The sequence below is a fragment of the Elephantulus edwardii genome, unplaced genomic scaffold (genome assembly GCF_000299155.1).
Source record: "Elephantulus edwardii isolate Elephantulus edwardi_28Jun2011 unplaced genomic scaffold, EleEdw1.0 scaffold00127, whole genome shotgun sequence".
Lineage (NCBI taxonomy): Eukaryota > Metazoa > Chordata > Mammalia > Macroscelidea > Macroscelididae > Elephantulus > Elephantulus edwardii.
Window position 1 is genome coordinate 6,687,163 of NW_006399877.1, and position 25,449 is coordinate 6,712,611.

General features: G+C 42.1%; 1 protein-coding gene across 1 annotated transcript in view; it reads left to right on the top strand.

Annotated features, from left to right (window-relative positions):
* Window positions 1-25,449, top strand: part of USP40 (ubiquitin specific peptidase 40) — an 82,933-nt gene that overhangs the window by 22,528 nt on the left and 34,956 nt on the right. The window contains exons 7-17 of the mRNA XM_006893458.1: window positions 758-901; window positions 2,542-2,670; window positions 3,672-3,767; window positions 6,137-6,241; window positions 7,710-8,004; window positions 12,169-12,250; window positions 13,729-13,900; window positions 18,058-18,142; window positions 19,210-19,280; window positions 23,569-23,891; window positions 24,740-24,863. Of these exons, the coding sequence (XP_006893520.1) occupies window positions 758-901; window positions 2,542-2,670; window positions 3,672-3,767; window positions 6,137-6,241; window positions 7,710-8,004; window positions 12,169-12,250; window positions 13,729-13,900; window positions 18,058-18,142; window positions 19,210-19,280; window positions 23,569-23,891; window positions 24,740-24,863 (1,626 nt within the window). The remainder of the gene's footprint in view (window positions 1-757; window positions 902-2,541; window positions 2,671-3,671; window positions 3,768-6,136; window positions 6,242-7,709; window positions 8,005-12,168; window positions 12,251-13,728; window positions 13,901-18,057; window positions 18,143-19,209; window positions 19,281-23,568; window positions 23,892-24,739; window positions 24,864-25,449) is intronic.

Genomic DNA, 25,449 nt, shown 5'->3' on the forward strand with positions numbered 1-25,449 from the left:
TAAAGGGATAATTTTACCTCCTCGTTGCCTATTTGGATACCTTTTATTCCCTTCTCTTGTCTTATTGCTATTGCTAAGACTTCCAAAACAATATTGAATGAAAAAGGTGATAGTGGGCATCCTTGCCTAGTTCAGGCAGGACAACTTGTATTAAGCAAGATGAGAAAAAAAAATTCTGCAATAAGTAAAAAAAAAAATCTTGATAACTACTTTTAAAATTAAGATCAATGACTGTAAAACCCCAGTCGGGATTTGTAACCTTTGGAGAGTTCAGTGAAAGCTGAGAACATCTCCTTAGGCATGCATAAAATTTCCTGTGATTTCAAGGGCTCAGATCTTTGAAGCAAGTTTCTGAATCCCAGCTTGAGAGCACCAGTTCTTGGGTAAATGAAAAGAGCTCCACTTTGATGGCTCAGGTGGTGGTTCCAGGGTAATAAGGGGAGGACTAGAGAGGGCAGGAAAGGACAGAGCAAGGAGCACCCCTCTGACATGCCCATCAAATAGCATTTTAGGACAGAAGCAGTAACACTGGGTGGTAGTTTTTGACTGCAAGCATCTATCAGTGTTGCCACCTTTGCCTAATAAAATAGGTAAATTTTTATCAAAAGCTATATTGAATCCCTGGTGTAATGAGGTTATGTATCTTAAGGCATTTCTCTTAAAACTGTGTCATACATTTCTTATCATAAGAAAACATAATATATTCTTTGGTGTGACTTACATTCTGAAACCATTTTTTAACTTTTTCTTTTAACAGTCGGCCAAATTACGGAAACTGCCTCCCTTCCTGACTGTTTCATTACTAAGATTTAATTTTGATTTTGTAAAGTGTGAACGCTACAAGGAGACTAGCTGCTACACATTCCCTCTCCGGATTGATCTCAAGCCTTTTTGTGAACAGGTTTGAACTTTGCTACTTGGTATTCTTCTCTCCCAAGATTGACTCTTTTGTTGACCTGATTCTCAGCTCTTTATCAGTGGGTTTCTCACCTGGCAAGGGAGCACTTTGAGTTGGGGGATTTTTTATTATGGGGAGGAGCCTGTTAGAGACGCTTTGGTGTCATGGTGGGCAGTGTGTTGGTCAGCTAATCAAACGGTCTGCAGTTCAAACCTAGCTGCTCCTCAGGAGAGAGATAACAGTCTCCTCTCAGAAAGATTTCCCGCTTCCGTGACCCAGTGGAGGCTGCCGTTGGTCAGAATCACTCTGGCAGCGGCAGGTTCTGGGGTTTGGGCTCATTAAATTTCATTGTCACATGGTTTTCACCTGTTTTAAATAAGTAAAACTGTGAGCACTTAATCCAGAAAACACATACATTTTACTTCTAAACGTCTCTATTAATGAAAGAAAATAATGTCACTTTGCATTTTCATGTGCATCTCTTTTGCCTTTTTTCTGAAAGACATTTTTAAAATGTTGCCCACTTAAAAGCATAGTGTGTAAAAAACAGTATGGTGTTTAAGCAGATACATTTCTCAAAAAATTAGTACTCTTATTTTCTTAATACTGGTTTATTTACAGAGTTGGTATACATTTTTTTTCCACACCAGATCTTTCCCGTTTCCTTCACTTCTGCCTCCCTTCACCAATCAAATTGTACGACCCTATGCTTATCACCGTCCCCCATCTTCACCTCTCTCCTTCCCCCCTTGAATCCGCATACTCGTTCTACCACATGGTTGGTATTCTTCTAAATGGAATCCATGGTCAATTGTAGCATTATTGACGAGAACTGAACTTAGATAAACTGCAAAGTCAGAAGAGAATTTATACCAATAGAGTTCAAAACCGTCAAATTGAGAAGATTGAGGCTTCCCTTTTTCCTCCCTTGGGCATTTAAATAAACATCTTTCAAGCATCTTAATGTAACTCACTTCTCTTGAGTCCGATCTGTCCGTAGTGACCCTCTAGGACACAGTAGGACTGGCCATGTGGTTTCCAAGGCTGTGACCGCGAGACCTCTTTCCAGTAGAGTAGCTGGTGGGCTCAGACCTCTCACCTTCTGGTTACTGTTGTTGATTGCCGTGGAGTCAAACACGACTCATAGCGACCCTATGAACAAAAGACCTGAAGCCTTTCGATAACTATTGTTTCTCAAAGTTCATAGAGTTTCCAGAGGCATGCTGTTCAGGAAGTGGATGCCACTCCTGCTTCCAAGCACTTTACCCATTATGTCAGGAGCAAAAGTATCCGTGATGCTAGATCAGTAACTGCCAATCTAAGAATGAAGGATTTGAAAGTCAGTTAAATTGCTTTTAATTTGTTCTTAAGTAACAGTGATAGTAGAATGCCTTGAGAGTTTCATTAGTTGACATTTTCCCCCTTTCTTTTGTTTTCTACGCTGCTCTTTAACTCCACGTTAGGAAACACAAACCCACTGCTCCTGTGGGTTTCAGCTCATAGCGAGCCTCTGTCGGTCTCCGAGGCTGTGAGTCTTCACGGAAGGAATGGCTGGTGGACCAAGAGTGGAAACGCACAGCACACATTAGGGAGCCCGGCGGCAGAGCTGCGCGTGCTCAGCGCTGTGTCCTTTTGTCTTTTAGAGTGAATTGGATGACTCTGAATACATGTATGACCTCTTCTCCGTTATTATACACAAAGGTGGCTGCTATGGAGGCCATTACCATGTATATATTAAAGATGTGGATCATTTGGGAAAGTGGCATTTTCAAGTAAGTTTACGAATTGGTTTTCAGAAGTTTATCATTTGATGAGGATAATCTTTGGCCTTTTTTATTTTTATTTTTATTATTTTAATTAAAGTTTACAGAACAGTTGACTTTTCATTCATTCATTGTTCTACATGGCCTTTTATTACATATTTTCTCTTTACAAGCTTTTTTAGGCACAAATATAAGTCAAAGTTTCGCCTTTTTACTTTGAAACAGTTATTCATAGGTAAGTTACTAGACTAGTCCAGGTATCTTCTGTGTCTTACCCACCAAGGGTCTCCTGTTAACTATCGTTTGTGTTGGGGAGATAGACATGCACATGTGCCAGGCTTTACTGTTTTTACTTATTTAAAGGTAAACAGAGTGGAATTTCAGTACTTTGAATTTTAAAATCTTAACTCTTGGTTGACAGTTGTCCGTCATTGTTCTTATATCATTGGTACTATACAGTTAAAGGAGAACATGTTAGATAAAGACCAACAAATATTTTTAAGTGAATGATAATGAAAATACAGCATATCAAAACATGTAACGTACAGATAAATGAGGGAGAAAATGCTGGAACCCGCTGTGTGTATTGTATGAACAGTTTGTATTACCTCACAAACCTAATTTATCGTTAATCCCCAAAGAAATTGTGGCTTGTGCCAGATCACTCAACCGAGCCAGGTCTGTTTGATTCCCAACCAATTGTTAGGATGTCTTGACTGTCAGCAGAACCCTCGTGGCACAGTGGATGAGACATTTGGCTGCTAACTGAGCGATTGGCAGTTCAGATCTACCAGCTGTTCCACAGGAGAAAGGTGGACGTGGATGGCCGGGGCTGCCCCTTGGGCGGGTTTCTGTCACAGGCCCACTGTGAGTGAGAATTTCGTCAGTGGGAAGGATTTATTTTGCCTTTTGACTCTCAGGTCTCCATCTTGAAGTCTTCGTGACATGGATATTGCTCTTTTTTTAACTGCCTTTTAGGGATTGATAATAGAAACCTTTTTCTTTTCTAGGAAAAAGAAAGTAAGGCAGATGAAAATGTGAAAGATCTTCCAAATGGAACTGAGATTGATGACCCACTGAGGATTCTTCAAGCAATCTTATCACAGGTGCTGTGTGTTGAGGAGATGGGGGTGCAGGCTTTCTGTGTCTGTGCTAAGATGTCTTTATGAGCTTTGGTAGAACTGTCTGTCACCTTCCATGGGCCAGACCCAGGCTCAGCTTCTGCCCGTGCACCGTGTGTGCAGGTCCCACTCACTGGAGGTGTGTCCCACGTGTCCGTCACTGCGGGGGGTGTGTTTCTGTGAAGCTGAGGAAGGCACCTTGGTGATGCAGTCGTTAAGCACTCCCTGCTAACGGAAGGGTTGGCAGTTTTGTTTTAATGCACTGTTAGCCCCTTGAGAGGAAAGGCCCGGCAGTGTACCCCTCTGTAGACGCCTGGGCCTAGAGACCCCTTGTGCTCTGTCCCGTGGGGCCGCTGTGCGTTGGCAGCACGTGACGGCTGCGTGCTGCTGCAGAGGCCCCACTGAGTTCCCAGCCTGGCATTGTTCGCACAGATCAGCCATGGAGCACAGCGGTCTGCGAGCTCACTCCAGTCCTGGAGATGGCACAGGGCGGGACGTTTTCCTCTTCGTGCATGGAGTCCAGGGGCCAGAGGCAGCTTGACAGCAGCTAAGAACAACCACAAGGGTCTTTAATCTGAAGCACACATAAAACAAGAATATGTCATTCTCCTCAGTAAAATTCACAAGAACCTAACTGGTATTTTCTCAAAAACCCTCTGAGCATGTTGCCGTCATGTTAGCGCCAACTCACGGCTGACCCCACTCTGACTCTCTGAGGCTGCAGATTGCATGAGAGATTTCTCCCTCCGACCTGCTGGTGGAGTCAGCCCAGCAGAAAGGCATGGCTTCTGGGTTCACAGCACCACTTTACAGACTCTGCCCAAACAGCTGCCTTCCCAGGGAGAAGTGGTTCCGTGTTTGCTAATGGAGTGTGGCTTTGACTTCATGGAACATGGGTACTGTGACTAACAAGGATTACCTGTCTGCACCTTGCTAACTGTCTTTGCTTTGGTTTTCCCCGTGGCTGATATATGTGTGTTGGGATTGAGGGGTCCTTGTCTTGGTTCTTATTATTACTACTTAAAAGAGAATTGTGATTGATTACTCATACTGTTTAGTAATTTAGTATGTTCCTATATTGTCCTTTTTTTAAATTCTTTTTTGTATGTACTGTCAAATCGGATCTGACTGGTACAGGAGGAGATTGCCCCGTCTTCAGCAGAGCATCTGGTGGATTCAAACTGCATACCTCTGAGATTGCAATGTAGCTTCTTGCCACTAGGCCTCCAAAGCTCTCCTTATATTGTCCTTTTAATGACTATGAGACCTAAAGCTTTGTCTGTTTCTTTATTCCTGATATTGTTGTTTTCTGTAACCCATTATAAAGATGCAGGCTCTCTTTCCATTCATCCATTACTAAAGTACTTTCCTGCTTACTAGGGACCTAAAAGTCCCTGAGTGGTACCGATGCTTCAGTGTTTGACAACTCGCTGAAAGATTAGTGGTTCAAACCCACTCAGAGGCCCCTCTGAAAACAGACTTGGTGGTCTGCTTGCAAAAGATCACAGTTTTGAAGTCCCTGTAGATACAGTTTTGCCATTAGACACCTGGTCTCTCTGAGTCAGAATCAGCTTAACAGCCATTAACAAAAACAATCACAGATGTGGACTGAGTGCTTTTAACTATTTATGTATCTATGACGACTTCCCTCCTGCCTGCATATAAATGTTAATACTTCAAATCATTCAGGGAAGAATGTTTTTTTTAACTTAAAATATTTCTTCTAAAATGTCCACATAGTATCAGGAATACATTAAATGCCCAAGTATTCTTTGACTATTGCTCTTTAATAGCTAAACTTTGGCATTGGGAATAAAAGTGACATGATTAAAATTTTCTAAATAGAAAGATTGAGTCTACCTTTTTTTTCTTATACTAGTTTCTTTACAAAATTTGAATACATTGTTTTTCACACCAGATTCTTTCAATTTCCCTCACCCACCCCACCTCCATCAAATTGTACAACCTGGTAATTAATCCCTTCCCCCCTCATCCTCATCCCTCTGTTTCTACACGCGCACACTCGTGGGTCCTCATACTCATTCTGTAATAATGATCTTGTTAAATATTTGTCCTTGTGGGACTGAGTTCACTCAGCATAATGCTCTCCAGTCTCTCGCAAGTTAGATAGTAATTTACAAAATCATTGCTCCTGCGTGCTGTGTAGTATTCCATTGTATGAATGTACCATGATTTCTCAGTCCACTTTCTTTTAGAATAATTATGATTAATCCACTTATGTGTTTGTAGTTAATTAACATATTTCATTAACTTTAATCCCGTTAGTTAACTCTTAACTGTTGGAAATCTTTCTCCTCAGATTGTTTTTAAATGACTGTTCTTTCTTTAAGGAGGAAGGTAATCTAATACCTCTTGATCAGCTGGGCCAGAAGCTCTTAAAAACAACAGGTCTATCCTGGAACAAGAAGTACAGAAAAGAGCATGGACCACTGCAAAAGGTAATGTCTGTGGTCACCTGAGGAAGTCCTGGGCCCCACACGTTTTCACTTATGGTCTTAGTAACATGAATGCTGCAGAAGGGCATTTAGAATACCTTGAAATAAAATTGGGTTTTTATCAGCTATAATGCATTTGTTAAATAACTTTAATCTCATAGAGGGAGCTCTAGTAGCCTAGTAGGTAGGGAGTTGCACTTCCATCCCAAAGGCAGGCAGTTTGAATCCACCAGCTATGCTGCAGGAAAAAGATGGCTGATATCCTCTCTTGCTACTTACGGCCTTTGAAAACCTCCTTGAGGGTCAGCTCCAAGTTGGTCCTGAGGCCAGTAACCACACTTCTCATAGAGCCAAGGAATAAATAGAAAAAAGGGGACTCCTAATCACAGCAGGCAGAAGGGCTGTCCCAGGATTCACACCCAAAAGTTTATAATCTGAAATAATTGGATTAGAGAAAACTAAAATAATTGGGTTATAGTTTCTCTATTTGACTTTTAAATATTTTAGCTGGGGGTTGGGCAGTGTTTGTTGTGTGTTTTTTTTAATATCCTTTATCGTTTGAGGAAGTTCCCTTTCAGTCCTTAGTGATTAATTGTTCTTATCTTGAATATTATTGTTCAGTGCTATAGAGCAGGCCACTACAACCTTAGGAACAACAGGTCCAACAATTGATCTTGAATAAAGGCTGCATTTTGTCAGGGTCTTTTTTGATTTGATGACATGACTTTTTCTATTCATGTGAGGAACTATATTGCTTTCTTATAGGACAAATAGCTGTCTTCCAAGCTTTGTGGGCCACGAAGTAAAACCCGATCTTTTATGTAACCTTTTAAATAGTAGACATTTAAGCACTCAGTATTTAATGGACAGCATTTGGCCAAGGACAAAGTTTATAAAGCAACAAGGGTTACACAAGGGGAGAGTGGGAGGACTGATGTTACATTATCAGTATTGGAGTCAGTGTCATGAAATGAAGTGTTCATGGAAAACTAATCTGCTGTGTAAACTTCCACCCATTTCACACTAAAGTTTTAAAGAAAAAAACTCACTAGTGGAGACATGGGAGAGGTGAAGCACATTTAAAACTGTAAAGACCATTCTGAGCTCAAGGCTATACAGAAACAGACAGCAGGCCAGGATTAACCCACAGCCTGCTAATTTCAGCCTTAAGAGAAAGAACCAGTCACTGGACTAAGAACTACTTCTTGGCGAGCTCTGGTGGCCTCGTGGCAAGAAGCTGCAACTGCAAGTTCAGAGGTGCACAGTTCGAATCCACCAGATGCTCTGCTCGAGAAGGAGAAACAGTGTCCTCCTGTACCAGTCAGATCTGATTTGACGGTACACACACAAAAAATACTTCTTAGCTGTCCAGGCCAGAGATTAAGGTAAAAGAGAACCTTTTTTTTAACCTTGTGTAATTGACAAATGTTTGCTGACCTTAATGTTGTGTGGGTTGTGTTTGCCTCTGTAGTTCCTACAGCTCCATTCTGAGATGTTTGTACTCAGTTCGGATGAACATATGGTTAGTCTATCCAAGAGTTGGTCTCGGCAGCCCAAGTCAGATCACCGAAGGAATGAACCACCGCCTCTCAAGACTTCAGAATCTCCAGTACTAAATGATAGCACATCCTGCCCTCACTGGTTTGATATAAATGATTCCAGAGTCCAGCCAATCGAGGAAAAGGATATTGAACAGCAGTTCCAGGGCAAAGAAAGTGCCTATATGTTGTTTTATCGAAAATCCCAGTTGCAGAGACCCCCTGAAGGTATGGAAAGATGAAAGTGCTTTAAAGTCTATTATTGATTTATTTAGAATGTAAGCACTTGTCTTTAGAAGATAAATGTCTAGTGTTATATATGAGACTTTTTCATTTACCTTTTTTTAAAAGACCGTTTACTCTTAAAATACAAGACTACACCAAATGAGATCCAACAATCTGTCATTTATAAGAATTGCCTGTTGTTGTTATTAGGTGCCGTTGTATCAGCTGCAACTCATAGCAACCTTAGGAACAACAGATCTGAACCTTGTCATACGCTGTGCCTCCCTCACAGTCTCTGCTATGCTCGAGGCCATTGGCACAGGGACACTGACAGTCTGTTTCTTTAAAGGCTGTCTTGTCTTTTCCTGTCCCTTTACCTTTCCCAGCATGATTTCCCAAGGACTGGTCCTTCCTGAGTGTGGGGATGGAGGTTTCGATCATTGCCTCTACGGAGCACCCTATTGCTTTTCCTCCAAAACAGGTCTGTTTAGTCATTCATCAGTCCATGGAATATTCCGTACTTTCACCCAAATTCAAAGGCATTGTTTCTTCTTTGGTCTTCTTATTCGGGCCACCCTTCCCTTACACACAAAGCCATTAAAAATACTGGGGCTTGGATCAGGCACAGCTTAGTCTTTAAACTAATTCTCTTTGCCCTTTAGTACTTTGGAGAAGTCCTTGACGGCTGATTTTCCCCGTGCAAGTGTCTTTCCGATTCTTGACTGCTGCTGTTTGGATGTTGGTTATGCGTCACTGGCAGCTTCAGTGTGTTCTTCATCTGTCCTAATGTTGTTTATTGGACTGAGGGTGCTCTACAGGCCTTGGAATTGAGGAACTGTGCTACCAGCCCGAGTTGTTCTGAATCCACAATCTGCTCTGCGAGAGAAACATGGGCAGTCTACTCCTGTGCTGTTTACAGCCTCTGAAAACCTACTGCAGGCTCAGCTGTGCGTCTTTTCTAACCCCATGACAGTGGGTCATTCGTTGTTGATTAATCTTATGGTGAGGATTTTAGCTTTTTTGATGTTGAGATGTAACCCATATTCAAAACTGTAGTCTTTGATTTTCTATAGTAAAGTGCTTCAAAGTTTCTTTTCTTTCTGCAAGCAAGGTTATGTCATCTGCATATTACAGGTTATTAATAAGTCTCCAGCCTTTTTTTTCTTTTTTTTTTTATTGGGGGAGGGCTGGGCGGGGAGAGAAGTACAGTAGTGAATGAATGGAAATCCAAAGTCTCTGTAAATGCTCGTTAAAATTATTAAAACTTAAAAAAATAAATAAATAAAAAGACATGGCACTGCTTTGTTGATTGTGAGCCATGCCATGCTGCAAAGTCTCCAATCTTGATGCCACATTCTATATATAGTCTAGCTTCTCAGATTGTTTGCATGGCATACGAATTGATCATATATTTATACTTGATTCTTACGAGGTAAAATATATATACACACACACAAATATAGTATGTCTACACAGAGTTAGACTTTGAAAATTGAGTTGTCTTGGGTCAAATAATGTTTTCTCATTGTGTTGGGAAACCTGATTCTGATTGCCCTGCTATCGGCTTGATTCTGCGGACAGTCATGTTTGCCTTTGAATTGTCAGCGGCTTTAGTCTTCTTAATGTAGTCTTTTATTTTCTTCCTCCCCTCAAGGTAATGCTTGAGGGAAAATTCAGGTTTCCATTCTCTGGACAGGTGAAATATCGCTGAAGCTTCCCATGTTGAGCCTTCTAAGAGAACTGATACCACAGAAGCTAAAGGCTGAGACCTGTAATAACGATTGCTTTTGAACCAAGCAACTAACATGAACTTACTGGCACAACTTTGATCTCCTCTCAAATGAAAAAAGAAAACAATCACAATCTCCTCCTGTACCAGTCAGATCTGATTTGACGGTACTATGCACAAAAAATAATAAAATAAAAAAAATTTAAGAAAAAAATCCTAACTAGGAAAACTCTGAATTACCGTGATTAGGAATGAGAGATTAGTGGCCATTTTTCATAAAGAATAAAAATGAAACCTCTAGTAATTTGCTTGTGGATCAAAGGAAATAAACTCTTTGAATATTGAACAATTACATAACTATGCTGTGCTATTGGCTGGTAAGGGCTTTGTGTTTCCCAGGAGTGGGGCAGAATGATGGTGCAGATAACAATATTGTGAGACACAATTCACAGTTGAAGAATATATTATTCCCAGAAAAATAATATCTTCAGATGGAGTAGGAATTTAGATAGATTGAAATTTAGCAGGATTCTAGAAAATGTGCAAAGCAGCTGTTCTGGCTAGTTTATAAATTTCATAAAAATCTACTTCAATCCTGATGGACTTTTTCAGGGAAGGAGTAGTAAAGGAACAGAACTTGACAAAAATTACTCACCTGCAGAAATCCATTAGGACTGCTAAGGGAAATTTTGCTCTATCAGTAAGAAGATTTATAAATCCATAGCAGTGAAGGCAGGGTATTACTTGATAAAAAGAGGTGATCAGGTCATTGAAACAGGGCCTGGAAATAAGAAATGAATGTAGAGATTGATGTAGGTAGATTTTTTTAATTTCATTCACAATACAGCAGGTTTTCAGATAGAGCATAGTAAATGAATATATAAAATGGAAAAGTTGATTGGTTGATAGAAAAAAAAAATTTTTCTGTTAAATCCAGTATTTTATTTACTCGATTTAAACTATAACTCCTTCATATTTTATGTATATTTGTACATACATATATTTGCACACCTTAATCTTTAAGTTGATATGCTTGCTCTTAAGCCCTTTGAAGAGTTTCTTGACTGCAATTTTCCCAATGCAATATCCTGAGTCTGACACAGGATAGGGTGGGGTTCAGATCTGATAGTCACAGGGTCACTGCTTCGAAGTCAGCTCAGTGGCAGCTAAAGTTTGTTGGGTTTTTTTGGTTGGTTTTTTTTTCCAGCCCCTCTCTTCCCCACCCCACCCCTTTCCGAACTTGAAAGAATCAGTTTTATGCAAATAGTTATGTTCATAGATGTCTGTAGTACATTGCCTTGAAGGGCATAAAGGAAAATTAATAATAGTGGCTAATTTGAAACAAAAAGAGACTTGTTAGATTAATTATGCTGCTTATCTAATGGGTCCCGAACATTGAGGACTCTCCTTCATAGGGTCGCTATGAGTCGCCTGCAACTCGACAGCACTTAACAGCAACAACAACAGCGTCTAATGGGTAACCATGCCATGGTGCGTTGGGAAAGTGTGTTCAGCCACTAAAGGACCTGTGAGCACCGTGGCCCCACCAGCGTGGCTTTGCAGGACAGAGACCTGGTGATCCCCTCCTGTAAAAGCACAGCCCAGGAGACCAGGGGGCAGTTGCACTCTGTCTCCTGGTGGTGCTGTGAGTTGGTGTTGGTATGAGAGCACATAAGATTTAAGTGTTTAGAAAACTAGTCACAGTGCTGTGGGGTCCAACTCAGAGTGACCCTATGACTGACAGATCTGAGCCTTGTCCTGTGTCCTCGTCAGCCCTGACACACTTGAGCCTGTGGCTGCAGTCAGTGTGTCAGTCCGTGCCATCGAAGTTGTTCCTCTCCTGGGCCGACCTTCACCTTTGCAGACATCATGCTTTTCCCCGAGGACTCGCCCCTCTTAACACAGGAAACAAAAAACTAGGTCAGGGGATTTGTTGTTGTTGGTTTTTTAGTTTGTTAACTATGATCCCAATTGTTTTAAAAAGTGTGTGTGTGTATACTGGCCCATTCAGTTAAAAGTGGGTAAAAACATCAGAAGTCTATATACCAAATTTGAGCCGTGGTGGTTTCTTGTAAGAGTGTATCTTTCTTGTATATTATTTGTGAAAGTAATTTCTAGAATTTCCCTAGTGATCAGTGATTGTATTCAGTAAGAAGATACTGAATTTCCTTTTGAAAAATTACATTTGAAGAGAGTCAAAGAAATGGAACTCTTCTAGTTTGACCTGAAGAACCGTTTACCCCTCTTTGGCTCTAACTTTTCATTTTTCAGGTGGAAAAGTCTTGGGCCTGAGGAAGTGTGTGCTCACACAGTTGCTTAGATGCAGCTTCCCAGGCTCTTGGCGTAGCCGTGCCTCACTTTCCAGGCCGCCTATTCAACTCATTAGGTTCTGGTCAGGAGAAACTGGTCAGCCCATTAATGAAAAATTTTCTCCACAGCTCGAGCTAATCCAAGATACAAGGTTCCATGTCATTTGTTGAGTGAAATGGATGCTGCCAACATCAAACTGCAAACAGAAAGGTAACTGTCTTAGGTATCTACTGCAGCTCTTACAGAGATGTCACAGAGGTGGTTTGAACAGAGTTTATTCTCTTAGAGTGGAGGAGACCAGAAGTCCAAATCCAGGGTGCTGGCTCACAGGAAAGCCCACACTCTCTCTTTCTCTCTCTAGTCTAGAGGAAAGTTCTTGTTTCCTTCCTTCTCTGTAGACCTGGCATTGGAGTGTCTTAGCCTTACCCAGTGTCCAGGAGCTTCCCAACATGGTGATGGGGTCTGAAAGATGCAATTCCACTCCTGGTCTTCTTTCTTTATGGTATGAAGTCCCCAACCTTCTGTTCTTTTTTTCTTGTCTTTCTAATGAGGCACACGATGACCAAGGCTACACCCCCGGGAAATTTGCCCTTTGTCAGGGCTGTGATGGAATTCCTAGTGTTAGATCTTAACCCCAAATCTTTTCACAACTGGTCCAGGTTGTCAGCAGGCAGGCAGGCAGAGCCTCAGGCTGCTGGCTTTGGAGGCTACCAGCTCCAGAGCCTGCCATCCAGAGGTCTTTTTGATAGGAAGCAGGTTTACAGTTGCCTAGGTTTGGAGACTGACAAGCCCAGAGTCAGCAAGGATGACAGGTCACTAGTTCAAGTCTGGAGAACTGAGTAGTTTACCAGATGTAGATCTGACAGAAAACGAGTCCAAACATACATACCATGTAGGACATACTTCTGAGATTAATCATATTTTCAAAGATCTTTTTTTAATCCTGCTTTATTAACATCAAAGGGCTTAGAATTTACCATACATAGCAAGTTACATTGTACTGATAATTATGGCCACATTAACACATAGTAACCTTCACAAGTAAATTCAGGTATTTTATAGGAGATTCTAGGGAGCTCTAGTGGCCTAGTGGTGAAGACCCCGTGCCAACGACCCAGAGGCCTGCGGTTCATGTTCACCTTCTGCTCCGCAGGAGAAAGATGGGCAGTCTCCTCCAGTGTGATTTACTACCTCTGAAAACCCATTGGAAGGTCAGTTAGGAATCAATTCCGACTTGAAGGCACATACCAGCAGCAACCTTAGGGAGTCTAGTTAAACTTAAGAAGAATACAAGCTTATGTGACGTCCACTGGAAACCCTACACAGGCATGGAATACAAACAGGGACCTATTGAGGTTGCAGATAAACCCCGTATGACTTGTGCATTATTTGTGTTAAAACATGATATGAGCAGATTTCTGGTATTTTGTTGATGACTAATCTCAGGCCTGGAAGAGTCTGAGTGTCAGTATTTGTTCAGAGTAATGTATTGACCTTGCTAAAAGTTTTTCCTTGAAATTCACAGTGACCGTTTGAAATAAATTCTTGCTAGTTTATGGAAAGAATGAAAATTCTTTTGGAACATGACAGAGATCTTCTTTACTTAGCAGATGGAAAGCTTCTTTATGTTTGGTTTCAATGAAGCACCAGTATTTCTATATATGTATTTGTTTATACTTCTCTTAAAGAGCAGAATGTGACTCTGCAAACAATCACGTTGAACTGCATCTCCATCTGGGCCCACGGTATCGTCTCTTCAATGGGGCTCTGCACCCTGCAATTTCTCAAACAGAAAGCATGTGGAATTTGACTTTTGATAAAAGACAGACACTTGGAACTCTCCGACAATCAGTATTTCAGGTAACTTACTCTTAACGTCCTAGCATAGACGTTAGAGTCTATCTTAGGCTAGGCTGTTCCTTCATCCTAGGATCCGGCTCTTTATTTTCCAAAGTTTGTTGGGAAAAGCCAGTATCTGCCCCTCCCAGAGATGGCATCCACGTGTTCTCCCATACCTGCAACGTCTTCACGGGCCTTTTCTGCTCAAGCTTCAGTCAGCAGCTTAGTGGATAGAGAATCATACCTGGTCCATTTCATTTGGGGTAGATGAATATAGGAGAATTGTTTTGGAAAAAGAATGAAAACAGGAAAACCAAGAACTCCCAAGAAAATAAAAGCAATTACATTTTCTGCCTTCCTGTGTAGAACAGCATTTGTGGGGAGCTCTGCTGACCTAGTGGCAAGAAGCTGTACTGCAACCCCAAAGGTACGCAGTTCGAATTCACCAGATGCTCTGTCGGAGAAGGAGGGATAATTTCCTCCTGTACCAGTCAGATCTGATTTGACGGTACACGCACAAGAAATAAAAAAAAAAAAAGAACAGCATTTGTGAATCAGATTTATAAGTGAAAGAAAGTACTTATGGTTCTCTGGTAAAAACATACATGGCAATCTTTCTTCCAAATAATATATCCAAGTGGGTTTTAATAGGAGTTTGTAGTAATAGTACTCTTCGGATTTGCGATTCTTTTCATATAAATTATGTCATTTGTTTCTTTAAGTTTCTGAAAGCAAACTAACCTTACCTTTAAAAAAAAAACAAAACAGCAAAAACACAAAAACCCTCAAAAAAAAATTTTTTTTAAAAGCCAAACTAACTTAAAGCAGCATTTTTTTTCTTTGTTTTTTTTAAGCAGCTTTTTTAAGGGGGTTCCCGGGTGGGATTCCTTGATCTGGAGAGAGAGAGAGACCAGGGGGAAACCACCCCCTACTTTTTTAAAAATAAATTTCTTTTTTTATTTGAATGAAGCTGTACACATCATTCTGATTTTTCATATAGTCGACTATTCATAAACTTTTACAATATTAATTGCCTTGAATTAATGTAATTAATTATGCTATCTGATCAACTTTATTTTGTTTGCCTTTGCCTACACTCAGCTTCTTAATTTTTACTCCCCTTTCCGCTCCCCAATAGCTTTCCAAGATTGATTCTGAGTAGACCTTTCCTTTGTTTTTTATAATTAAGAGTCTTATGCAGTAGTTGTCTTTTGTGACTGACGTGTGTCAGTGTAATTTATACTAGAGCTTAAGATCTTTTCTCACCATTAAATACAATGTCAGTGATTTGGGTTTTGTTGATGGTCTTTATTAAGTTGAGGAAGACCCTGCTTTGCTGAGACTGCTGAGAGTTTTTTCCATGAATGGATATTAGGTGAAGATGCCAAATGCTTTTTCTGTTTTTCTTCATCAGGCTGTTATGATGAGTTAATTGCCAAAAACAGAAACAGTCTTGAAGTCCTGGGATAATTCTCACTCGCTGCAGCACAGTATAGAATCCTTTTCACCATTATTGCATTTGGTTTGCTGATACTTTGTTAGGATTTTTTATCTGTTTTTATGAGAGACTGTCTGATTTCCTTCCTCTGAAGTCTTTGTCTGCTTGGCGATGGAATAATGTTGACTTTGAAGAATGAAGACTTGGTCTATTTGGTTTAAGTTGTCAAGTGTATGTTTCTAGTATTCCTTTCCTGTTGCCTTGTTATCCAGTGATGATTGTGACGGTCTCTCCTTCCTGACCGCAGCACTGTGCAGCCTATGAGAGCAGGAACACAGGAGGGTCAGAGACCTTTCACATCCTGCCTGGTTTCCACCTGCGACAGTTGGCAGGCTTCACTGCTCTGCCCTCACTTTTCTTTGGTGGGAAGTTCTTGAGCTCACCTTCTCTGACAGATTATCGACTTATAAGGCCACTTTCACAGCTTTTATCTTAATTTGTGTCTTCTGTCTCTTTCTTTGTTTTCCTGGCAAGAAGTTTATCAAGCATATTGATCTTTTCAAAGAACCACCTTTGGGGTTCAGTTATTTTGTTTCCTGTTCTCAACTTCTTTGACTTGTGCTCAGATTTTTATTATTTCTTTTATTCTGCTTATATTTTTTCAAATCCAACAGTTCCTTCTTGGGAGAAAGATGGGCATTCTCCTCCTTTGCAGTTTACTGCCTCTGAAAACCTACTAGAGAGCCAGCTGAGTTAGTTCCGACTCGATGGCGCAGCATCGATAAGGTGGAAGCTCGGGCCATCAGCTCTAGGTCGTTGTCTCTTGTCATTCATCCAGTGCTGCAAGTTTCCCTGTACTTACTTTAGCTGCATCACGCAAATTTTGAAAAAATGTGTATTGATTTAACTGAAAATTGTTTTAATTTCTCTTAAGATTCCTTTGACTTACCTATGTTACTTAAAGTGTATTGTTTAATCGCTAGATATTTTGAGATTTCGCAGCTGTACTTTCTGTTAACTGATGTCTGGTTTCATCTAATTGTTTTATGGCATGAGAGCATTTGATGCATAATTCCATTTTCATAAATGTGCGAAATGTATGTATGTCTCTATGTATGTATGTATGGCCGAAGGTGACATCTGTCTTGGTACCTCCTTTGTGTAAGGTTGAGAAGCTTGGGTATGCTATAAGTTGAAGGTTAGGTATTTAAATATGGGTCAGAATCAACATTTCTAAATCCATCTGGTGTTTTTGAGTTTTAGCATTGAAAGTTTTTCAGAATTTAATTGTGGCGGTTGTGCTGTAGGTAGATGTAAAAAGGGCAAGGACCATGTGGGGACAGCCATGTCTGACCTTGACCAGTTTTATGAAGGGGAATCCCATCAACAGGATCTGCGACACAAAACCAATTCCCATGAGGTCAGACATGTCCCCCACATTCCTGAACCTCTCTCTACTCATCCAAACACCAATCTTACAACTTTGGTTGGTCCAAAATCCTATGGAATCATTCACAGACCACACAGAACCATGTAGGGGAAGTCAAAAGGCTATAATTCAGGTTAGTAGCAGAATACAGTCAAGACAGATTACAAAATCTTCTTGCAGGCACCTCATCCTTGAACTTAATGGTTTTAGGTCCATGTTACAAAGTTTCAGTCCTGCCAATATTTTCTTCCCTCCTCCCTCCCAGTTGTCCAACCAGCTTGGACAGAAAGTCTAAGCTCTGGCTCTGTCCATGGGGTAGCAGTCCCAAGATAGCTCTAATTTGTGCTGTTCTCTGGTTCAGCGGTGGCCACTGCTGCAGCCACAAGTAGCTGAGCAAGCTGCCGCTGCTTTGCTGGCGGGGAAGATCTGATCTGCTGCTGGAGCTGCTCAGTTTATTGGCAAGGCTAGCCAGGCCCCTTGTAGGTTGGTGAGACCGGCCAGGCCCCTTGTAGGTTGGTAAGACCGGCCATGCCCCTTGTGGGTAGACTGACGCGCCTTGTTCACATATTCCTGCCCATCCACGTGGTCAAGTCAGATTCAGTGACTTGAAAAGTCATACTGAAGACTTGGGGAATCTGAATCTGTCCTAGACAACATTTCAAATGGAGTTAACTGTTATAAGCTCTCAATTCAGTCCAGTCTGTGCTGTCTGGTGTTGGAATGTTTACATCCAGAAACTACTGCGTGAAAAGTTAGGTACTAACAAGACTGGGATCAGTACTGACTCAGTAATTACTTTTATGGACCATTGCTTTGATGAGGTTACTGCAGTTCCCAAAGTCTTAGACCTAGAAACGTAGAGAATACTTCTGTAATATAAAGCCTTTATGGTGGGAGACTTTCTTTCAAGCACCTAGAATACTTGTATAATAAATTTGTGCAGTTTTTCCCTGAAGAGTGCTAATTGAATGCATGAGGTTTGTGCTTCTATTTTAGGGAGGGGAAGGGTCCCTCTTCCTATCCTGGCATGCTTATCATGCCGTCGTTTTTATTCCTAACAGTCGGTGTCACAGGGACGTTGTTGACAGTGGTCCTCATCTGTGGATTTTCCTAGTTTAACCAGTGGTGCCACCTTTGCAGATGTTGGTGTTGGGTAGGGAAGGGGTGCCAGGATATAGTGTGTGTGTGTGTGTGTGTGTGTGTGTGTGTGTGTGTGTGTGTGTTGTCATCCACCTTGGACACTGTTTGACCTGGAAATGTGATTCATTATCTAGGTTCCATCTAACTGATTTCTTTTATTACATCCTTTAGCTCTTGGAATTTTGGGAAGGAGACATGGTTCTTAGTGTGGCAAAGTTGCTACCAGCAGGCCTTCACATTTACCAGAAGCTCGACGGTAAGATAAACGGGAAAACCGCAGCGCATTTTCTAGATTATATGGAATTTCATACTCTTTGCCAACCTTTCGTCTTCCCTGTACTTTATAATGATATTTTGAGATTATCATATTGCCGAGTTGGCAAAAAGAAATAATTTATTTAACTTAAAAATGTGTTAAGTTTTTCTAATATGATAATGTTTTGTGTTTTCTCAAATTGAGGCTACATCTTTTCTGTGTGTGTGTGTGTGTGTGTGTGTGTGTATAAACTTTTTTGAGCTATATCAGGCCTCAGCTTCAGCTTTTGTAGCAGGTAGTAAAAAGTACTTCTGGGGTTTAAAAGTATTTACTTATAAAAATAAGAGCAGTAACAAGGATGTGTATTTCTGTGCTCGCTTCGGCAGCACATATACTAAAATTGGAACGATACAGAGAAGATTAGCATGGCCCCTGCGCAAGGATGACACGCAAATTCGTGAAGCGTTCCATATTTTCGACCCTGAAATGAACCAGTCTGTAACGAAGGCTAATTCCTAACTCCTTTCACCTACAAATTTCGTCTTTGGATACAAAGCTAAGTGGATAGTCCTTACCGAGGGACTGTTTCAAAAGAGGCAGGGAGAAGAAGAGAAAAAAAAAAAAGGATGTGTATTTCTGTCTTCTCTGTGCCAGGTACTGTTGTAATATTTTATGTGAATCTCATTTAACTGCCCCAGAATTGGCTGAGCCTTAACAACTTGTTAACATATACCAGAACTATATAGTTTAGACTGTTGTGTGCCAAAGCCTTCCTCCTGTTCACGTTGCCATAAAGCCTCAGGTACCACTGACCTCTATGTTAATGCTTTTCTTCCTGCTCCCAGCTCACAAAGATTATGCAAGAGCATGGGAGACTAAAATTTAAACAAAAAACCAGAGCTAAAAATAATATGAAAGAGTATAATAAAAATATTCTTCCTTTTTCATAACTTTCCTTAAGGAGAGTGCTTTTTCAAGCAAATATTCAAGTGTCTCTCGGTTTTTATTTGTTTATGATTTTGGGGATGATTGTGATAAATGTTCTTACTGTTGGTCTCATCTTGCAGGAGATGAACTGACTCTCTGTGAGATGGAAATTGCTGATGGAGAAGACATCTTTGTTTGGAATGGGGTGGAGGTAACAAAACTACTCACAGAATAGTCATTTTTAATTTTTTTTCCCCCTAAGTCATTACAGTGACCTTTTTTCAGCAGTTATCAAGGCACTTAAGACATTGGGAAGCTTCCAATATGATCATTTACTTTTAGGTGCAATTGATACAAGAAAAACACTGGGAAAACAGGCTGTCTGGCAGATTTGTCCTTCATGAGGGAAATAGTGACCCCACAGTAGAAGTGCTGTAGTGCAGGCTATACAGAGTTGCTGTGAGAATTGCGGAGCGAGTGGGCACCGCACTGACTGAGGAAGAGTGATCTTAGTGTCGAGGAAGAGAGTGGGCTTTCTATGTTGTATAGGGCTGAGGAGCACTGCTGCTGTTCTGAGGACTGTCCTTGGGCCATCTGTTATGTCCAAGGACTCATCACAACTCCAGAGAGTGCTGGTGGCCTAGTCGGTAGAAGCTACACTGAAGTCCTAAAGGCATGTTCAAATCCACCAGCTACTCTACGGGAGAAAGGTGGACAGTCTCCTCCCATGCAGTTTATTGCCTCTGAAAACCCACTGGAGTATATCAGCTGTGAGTTGATTCTTACACAACAGCAACATCACAATTACTGAGGAATTGCAGCTCTCTATTTTGCTACAGATTTCCCACTTCACTAGTGTATTCTCTTGCCTCTTGGAGATCTCTACCATGTTATTCCACGGGCGTCTCTAATGAGAACTGTCCACAAGCGAATCACCAGCCACTGTTCCTCGTTTCCCTAAAATGAACAACCAAATAAACTCTTGTATTTCTTTGTCTCTAAATAGCATCACCAGCCAGTTACCCCTGTCCCTCGCCGTCGCTTTAGACTTTCCCCCGCACACACTCTAGTTGTCCTTTGTGTTTTTCAATAAGAGCTTCACCTCTTCACTTTGCAAACAGGGTTGCATTATCTGCTTAATACAGGTTGTTAATGAGACTTCCTCCAATCATTATGTCACATTCTTCTTCATATATTTCAGTTCTCAAATTATTTGTTCAACATACAGATTGAATAAAGAAGAAAGATACAGCCTTGACACACACTTCCTAATTTAAAACCTAGTCAGTAATTTCAAGCAATATTTTTAATATCACATGGAAGTAAAATATTGCTGAAGATTATTTGAAAATGGCTGAAACAGTGTATCAAGAGGGAAATGCTAGAAAATTAAGCTAGGTTCAGAAGATACTGTGATATGAGAGATGTCATTGCTGATGTCAGGTGTGTACTGTTCAAAAGCAGAGAGCATCAGAAATACATTGTGTTTTATTGGAGAGGGTAAAACCAGGTTTTTCCTTGTCCTTGGAGGCTAGGATTTTGAAGCTCTGTCTCACATACTTTGGGCATGTGGCCAGGAGGGACCAATCCTTGGAGAAGGACATCATGCTCGGAAGGGTGGAGGGACAGCGCAGGAGAGGAAGATCCTGGATGAGATGGATTGACACTGGGGTAAAGGGGTTAGGTATGTCAGAGTCCGACTGGCTCAGGACAGGGCAGGCTTCAGAGCTGTTGTACACAGGGTCACTATGAGTTGTAGGCAACTCGATGGCACTTAAGAACAACAATATTGTTTATACAAAGGCATTCCACTCTGTGGATCATAACAAATGAGAAGAATGAGAATCCCAGAATATGGGAACCCTAAACATAGACCAAGAGTCTGTACAGGAGAAGGGAATACGGCAGGGTTGAAAATCAAAAGAAGATGTGTGTCCCTTTCTCTGTCTGTTCAGTCTGTATGCCAGCGACTCATTGAAGAAGCTGGACTTTGTGAGGAAGAATGCAGCATTAAGACTGAGTACTCATCAGCGACCTGATGCTTGCGAACTGGAGGAGCCTAACGGAAAGAAACCGCACTGGAATCCCAAAGCCCTGAGGTTTGAATCCACCAGCCTTGGCGAGAGAAGAATGGGCAGTGTCTGCGAGAGGGTCAGCCATGGGCCGGTTCTTGGGCAACAGCACGGAACAACTTCAGCAGCCTCCATTGTGCAGATGGTGCAGCCCTGCTTGCAGGAAGTGAATACTTGAAGCACTCAACTGCAGAAGGCCAGTGACTGCAGCCTTCACTCTACATCACCTCTCAACATCAAGAAAACAAAAGTGCTCAACACTCATCATAACTGGAGAAAAGACTGAAGTTGTTGACAAACAGCAGGGTAACTAAAAAGAAAATTCACAAACTGATCCTGCCGCCGTGTTGCCAGTAAAGGCAGTTGTTTCTTCTGGCCTTAAGCTCGACCATTTAGACTCCTTCCCGTGCCCTTCACATTCTGATTCATCCCCTCTCCATACTTTCTTCCTTTTATTCCCTGGTCTCTGGCTCCCTCCCTGGGCCTCAGGACATGTGCTGCTGTCTGTCCTTCCTCCACCTTGCTCTTTGCTCCCCCCCCCAACACCCTATTCCTCCATTCAAACTGACAAAATTAGATTCTTCTTATCCATTGTCAAGTTACCTTCTGTTAAGTCCAGGTGAGGTTTTCTTTCCTACACAAACCCTCAGCACTCTGCTAATTGTTTTACCTTGATGTGTCTTTTGGTTTAAACAGGCCATAGCACTTAGCTCAGAATCTGGCTCAGAATAACCACTCAGTAAACATTTGCATTACAGGAGTGCAGGGGAGGGATGAAAACATAGGAAGGCATGGTATATTTTGAAAGCAAATACATCACCAGTGAGTAAAGCATAGAATTAAAAAAAAACACAGGACGACTGCCAGCCACAATGTGGATTCCAACACAGAGTGACCCTCCGTAGGATTTCCAAGGCGGAGAACCCTTACAGGAGGAGACTGCCCGTCTTTGTCCCACAGAGCAGCTACTGGGTTTGAAATGCTGACCTTCAGTTAGTCTCACACCTCAGACGGTAATAGAAGACCAAGGCATGACCTCAGACAGGGTGTAGAGTTACCATTTCTGAAGTACAGTGGGTCTTCATAGCTCTCCGGGGCTGCTCAAGTCATCCTAAAAAATCCCTTTAGAATGTCACCCAGTCTGTAAATACTGGAACGTTAATGGCACAATGGTTAAAGCATTGGGCTGCTAATCACTAAGTTGGTAGTTCACATCCACTAACCCTCTGCTGGCCAAGCTGACACACCTGCTTCTGTAAAGGTGAACAGCCCTGGAACTCCCATGGGACGGGTCTGCCCTGTGCTGTGGGATTTCTGTGCCTCGGATCAGCTTGGCTGTATTACATTTCTGTTTCGAAACTGCCCCAGGCAGACCTTTCTTGTCTTTGCTAGTGCTTTGATATTGCCTCTACTTGTAACATTTACCTGGTTATATCTCTTAACCCTGTTACAGTCGCGCCTCATCTTATTACATTATTCTGTTGCCTGGCATATAGCAGGTGTGTCTCAAACATTTCTCCAGTGAGTGGGAGGGTGGTGATAGGGCTGACTCAGAAATGCTCGTGTTCTTGACCTTGTTCAAATAACTGGTGTCAGACCAACTGCACTAGGACCTATGGAAGATAATTGTCTTCTCTAAAGATACTTGACATTTTTACACAGAAATCTGTATTATTTGAGTAACAGAAATAATGCCCGTCCATATCCCTGAAGTGGAGCAGTACTGTAACTGTTTTATGTGAAAACAGTTTTCTGTGGAGTGATGCTGTACGGTCCTTGACTATGCCACCACTCCTGCGGTGCGGCCTGTAGCAAGTTGTGCTGCTAGTCCTGGTCCACAGGTCACATGTCATCACTGCTTCAAGCGCACCGCTGGCTCTGCTCCTCCTGTTGTGATTTACCACGTCAGAGCCCTGCTGGAGGGAGGCTCAGCGGGGGGGGGCTTGACGGCGAGCGCGTGAGTTCTGGAGCAAGGAGCAGTGATCGCGTGTGTGGTGCGGGGACTTGGCTGGTGCACGGGACTGACTTGCCTGTACTTTGGAGGTTCGGTTGCTTAGTGACCTAGATAGATTGAGAACTTTAAATCCCAATCTAAGAAATGGATTTTGTCCTGTGGGCAGTGGGTGTCCCTCACACCGCTCTGTGCAGGACAGTGTTGGGGTGGAAGTGCTGTTGGAACCCTTACAAGAGTGCAGAGTTTGTGTGGGGGGCATCTCTCGGGAGAGTGCCTTCCTCACCCAGATATATGAGGAGCCATCTAGATGACCGCTGTTGACATGAAAACAAGAATGGATGAGCTATAGTTTCAAAACAGACAGTTGTGAAAATTTTACTTGGGGAAAAAAATGGTCTTTTACGGTGTTGTTCTTCTGACTGACTTTAACCAATACAAACCATCCTAATGGCTGTCTCCATGTTATCTTGTAGGTTGGTGGAGTCCCGGTTCAGACTGGTATTGACTGTGAACCTCTGCTCTTAAATATTCTTCACCTCACAGCAAGCAGTGAAGGAGAAATGCGCCAGCGGTTGGTAGAATCTGCACACGTCTTTCCGTCGAATGCCGAAATGGGCACAGTCTTCGCCGCCTTGGCTCTCCCAGCGGGTGTCCTCTTCACTAGAGGTGCCGGGTCCACCAGCACTGAGGGCTGGACCGCTGTCCCCACAGAGCACCTGAGGAGGACCTTCAGAGAGCACGGCCTCACAAACGGAAGCTCGCTTTTAGTCCAGGATCTGGATGGCGGCCCTTACAGGTAACCAGCTAGGAGAGGCTGCTCTGAGAGTCGGAAGCTTTACTTTCATGATGATGAGAGTTCAGTGATCCCTTGTATTTCTCAGTGAGGAATTCTAGATGTTATAAATAGTGACTTCTGGGTTAGGCACATGGCGAGAAAAAGGATGTTGTAAAGTGATTTTTTTAAGTGCCATAACTAAATATCAAGATTATTCCTGGTTTTACCGGTTCAGTCCGCAGGCAGGCCCTCAGTTACAGATGTCCTGCTGCGGGCAGCTCCTTGCCCTTCAGTGTAGAGCTTTGCACTGTTTCTGTCGTGGCTGATGAATTGAAATAGGAAAAGCCCAGCATTTTTCCTCTTTGGGTAATTCCTAATGGTGACCAGAATGAAAAATCACTGCCATGCAGCATTAGGCTCTGTGCTGGTGTCCTCGGGCGTGAGTGACTCCCCTCAACCGGGGCTCACTGACCAGTGTCGGTCTGCACGACTGTCCACTTTGGCCGTTGTCAGATTAAATCCAAGTCGTGCGGAGTCGAGTCCTGGCATGAGTGCTTGTCCGAGTCTGCTGATGGTTCCAGTGTGAAGCCAGGTGGAGAGGCACTGATCAAGGAGTTCACAACAGTCCTCCCTGGAAAATACTGAAGCAGATTTATTTGTATAAGTCAAAGATTATTTTAATCTGTAAGTATAGGACTCTGTAGCATACTGCCCACTCACCCCCAAAAAGGTAACCACTGTCCACTAAGACCCAGTAGCATGTGGTCACCGTGAATCACTCCAGTGAGGGAACCCCCCCTTCTTTCATCCTATGCGACCCACAGAACTGTCTCATGAAGGTGCATCTCAAAATGCCTTTTTATCTGCAGTTTGTTGACCAAACGAGGGGAGTGGAATATGGCTGCAGAGGAGACCAGCTGGCTCCAAGTTACAAATTTATGCCAGTTAGACTCTGATGAGAAGCAAGTTCAAATACCAGCAACTGCTGACACAGTGAGTAGACTGAATAATTCAAGTCTGAGAGGCATTTTTCATTTAATTCTACTTAGAATGTATATCTCAGACATTCAGAATAGTTGTCTTACTGGGTTTAAGAAGTCAGCTTTTGGTATTGGCCTTTGGCTGTTGCTTTTTGCCTTTCTTTTTAACATACTTCAGTAGATCTGAATGGTGGGTGTTACCTATTAGTTCATGGGGTCTTCTGGCTTTCATATATGCATTCTTGTACTTCAAGGGTTAGTTTTGGTTTGGGGATTTTTTCGCATCCAGGTTTTCCTCTAAAATGGTTCCACTCAGAAGGGAATTCCTTCCATTTTCTGTTTAAAGGCTGTGTGGTGGTTTCTTTAAATATAATTTCAGAAAGCATCTTCTCATATTTACATAGTACCAGTTAAGGGGGTTTGCTTGCTTTTTACAGCAAGGTAAGAGAAGTACGTGTTGGTACTCTTTCTTTGATAAAACGTTGTCAGGCACAGAGTAGTGCACATTTGTAGTGAGCTCGACACTCACTTGTGGGGTCAGATACTCCCTGTGGGCTCGGACACTCACCGTGGGCTCGGACACTCACCGTGGGCTCGGA